The sequence below is a fragment of the Marmota monax genome, unplaced genomic scaffold (genome assembly GCF_021218885.2).
Source record: "Marmota monax isolate L192 unplaced genomic scaffold, Marmota_monax_Labrador192_F-V1.1 WCK01_AAM20220418_F8-fsc00002, whole genome shotgun sequence".
Classification (NCBI taxonomy): Eukaryota; Metazoa; Chordata; class Mammalia; order Rodentia; family Sciuridae; genus Marmota; species Marmota monax.
Genome location: NW_026693571.1, coordinates 24,983,943 through 24,985,965, shown reverse-complemented (window position 1 = coordinate 24,985,965; position 2,023 = coordinate 24,983,943). Strand labels below are relative to the sequence as shown.

The window sequence follows — 2,023 nt, the reverse complement described above, 5'->3', positions numbered from 1 at the left end:
CTGTCCATAAAAATTTCATTCTGTCTTATATTCACATGCCCACACTGTCTTATGGATAGTGCTTACCTAACACTGATTTCCATTTAATTATTTAAAACCTATTTATAACTTCATATATTTTTTTAATAACAAAAACCACCCAGACAGTATTCTCTCCCTCTTAATCTCTAAAGAGAATTAAGAATAATCACCGGGGGCGCGCCGCCCTCCGTCTGGTCTCCGCCCCCAGGACCCGCAGCCGCGAGCTCCTGAGCGCGGCTTCCTGGGCCAGCGGCGCGATGGGCTGCAGGAACTCCACCGCTACCAGCTCGGGCGCAGGCCGAGGCCCTGCGGGAGCAGCTAAAGATGTAGCAGAAGAATCGATAACAGAAGATGACAAGAGGAGAAACTATGGAGGAGTATATGTTGGCCTTCCATCTGAAGCTGTCAGTATGGTGTCCAATCAAACCAAGACTGTACGAAAAAATTAGAGGAAAATAACATCCCGACTCAATAATCAAGAGCTTGCTCATCAATTTGGAAGGAGTTAGGCCCCAGGGACATTTCAACGTGCACAGACATTCCCAAGGAAATTCTAAAGTCACCCCCTCCCCAATCCTAAGTAAAAGAAAGCATGGGCGCAGTTTGCAGTGTCAGCAGAGGGATCTGGTTAGGCAGTGTGCTTTTTATGGACTCTGTGGCTCGCCCAGGAATACAAGGGCAGACTGTCCGGAGGCCGTTGTCCAGCCTGGACTGTCGTGCTCCAGCACTGTCACTGGCCACTCAGCACGGCTTGTGGATGTCATGTCTTTTCTCTGATACTTTTTGGATAATTTTTATATAACAAAATCCTTATTCTATTTATAACTTTAGATAATAAGGCATTATAAATGCATTACCTAAAGTAAAATATTTGGCCTCTTATCTTTCACTATTTCTACTTCACATTAATTTTTAGCTGTAAAATTGGTAAATGGATTCTTACTACTATCTCTTTCCCTTTTTTACTATTTGGTTTTCTAATTTGATTTAGATGTTAGAGAATTTTCTTTATTTGAAACATTGTATAGCACTGCAGTATTTAAAAATAAACTAGTTAAATTTGCATGCCAAAAAAAAAAAAAAAAAAGAATAATCACCAATGGCAAAAGGCAGTTGCAGTAATGTAACACCTAGAGCCAGCTTCATACTCAGGAGAGAACACTAAACTCCTCCTCGTGGTTTCTGGTACTCTACATGATCAGAGAAACTTCCCTAGTAACATACTAGAGAACATGGGAGGATTAGATGAATTTTAGATAGAGAAGAGGGGAGGCAGGGAAAGGGAGGGTGCAGGGGGTTAGTAAGGATGATGGAATATGATTGACATCATTATCCAAAGTACATGTATGAAGACACAAATTGGGTGTGAACCTACTTTATATAGAGAGATATGAAAAATTGTGGTATATATGTGTAATAAGAATTGTAATGCAAAAAAAAGTACATGTATAAAGACAAGAAAAAAATAATAAAAAGAAAGGATCCCTGAAAGTATAGTCTTTATAACTTCATATTTAAAGTCCATCTCTTTCTGTCAAAATATTTTGTCTTGTTTTTTGACCCAGTCTGAAAATATATGCATTTGAATGGAATATCAGTTCATTTATTTTTAATATTATTATTTAAATGATTGTATTAAAGTATATTATTTTGTCCTTTTTTCCTCTAAATAATAGTTTTCCTATTATTACTACTTTTCTGCCTTATTTTGGGTTAATAAAATTGTGTTATTAATAAATTTTATTTCTTGCATTATCTTTTTTCTACTTTTTTATTTATATATGACAGCAGAATGCATTACAATTCTTATTACACATATACAACATAATTTTTCATATCTCTGGTTCTATACAAAGTATACTCACACCAATTCATGTCTTCATACCTGTACTTTGGATAATAGTGATCATCACATTCTACCATCATTTCTAATCCCATGCCCCCTCCCATCCCCTCCCAACCTTCTGCCCTATCTAGAGTTGGTCTATCCCTCCCATGCTCC

At 37.4% G+C, this 2,023-nt stretch overlaps 1 protein-coding gene and 1 pseudogene across 1 annotated transcript; one reads left to right on the top strand and one right to left on the bottom strand.

Annotated features, from left to right (window-relative positions):
• Positions 1 to 201: 201 nt before the first annotated feature.
• Positions 202 to 1,059, top strand: LOC124102628 (overexpressed in colon carcinoma 1 protein-like). The gene has a single exon (XM_046459097.2). The coding sequence runs from the start codon at positions 279 to 281 to the stop codon at positions 468 to 470; it is 192 nt and encodes a 63-aa protein (XP_046315053.1). The 5' UTR covers positions 202 to 278; the 3' UTR covers positions 471 to 1,059.
• An 11-nt stretch (positions 1,060 to 1,070) lies between these two features.
• Positions 1,071 to 1,247, bottom strand: LOC124102809 (small nucleolar RNA U3; annotated as a pseudogene).
• Positions 1,248 to 2,023: the final 776 nt, after the last annotated feature.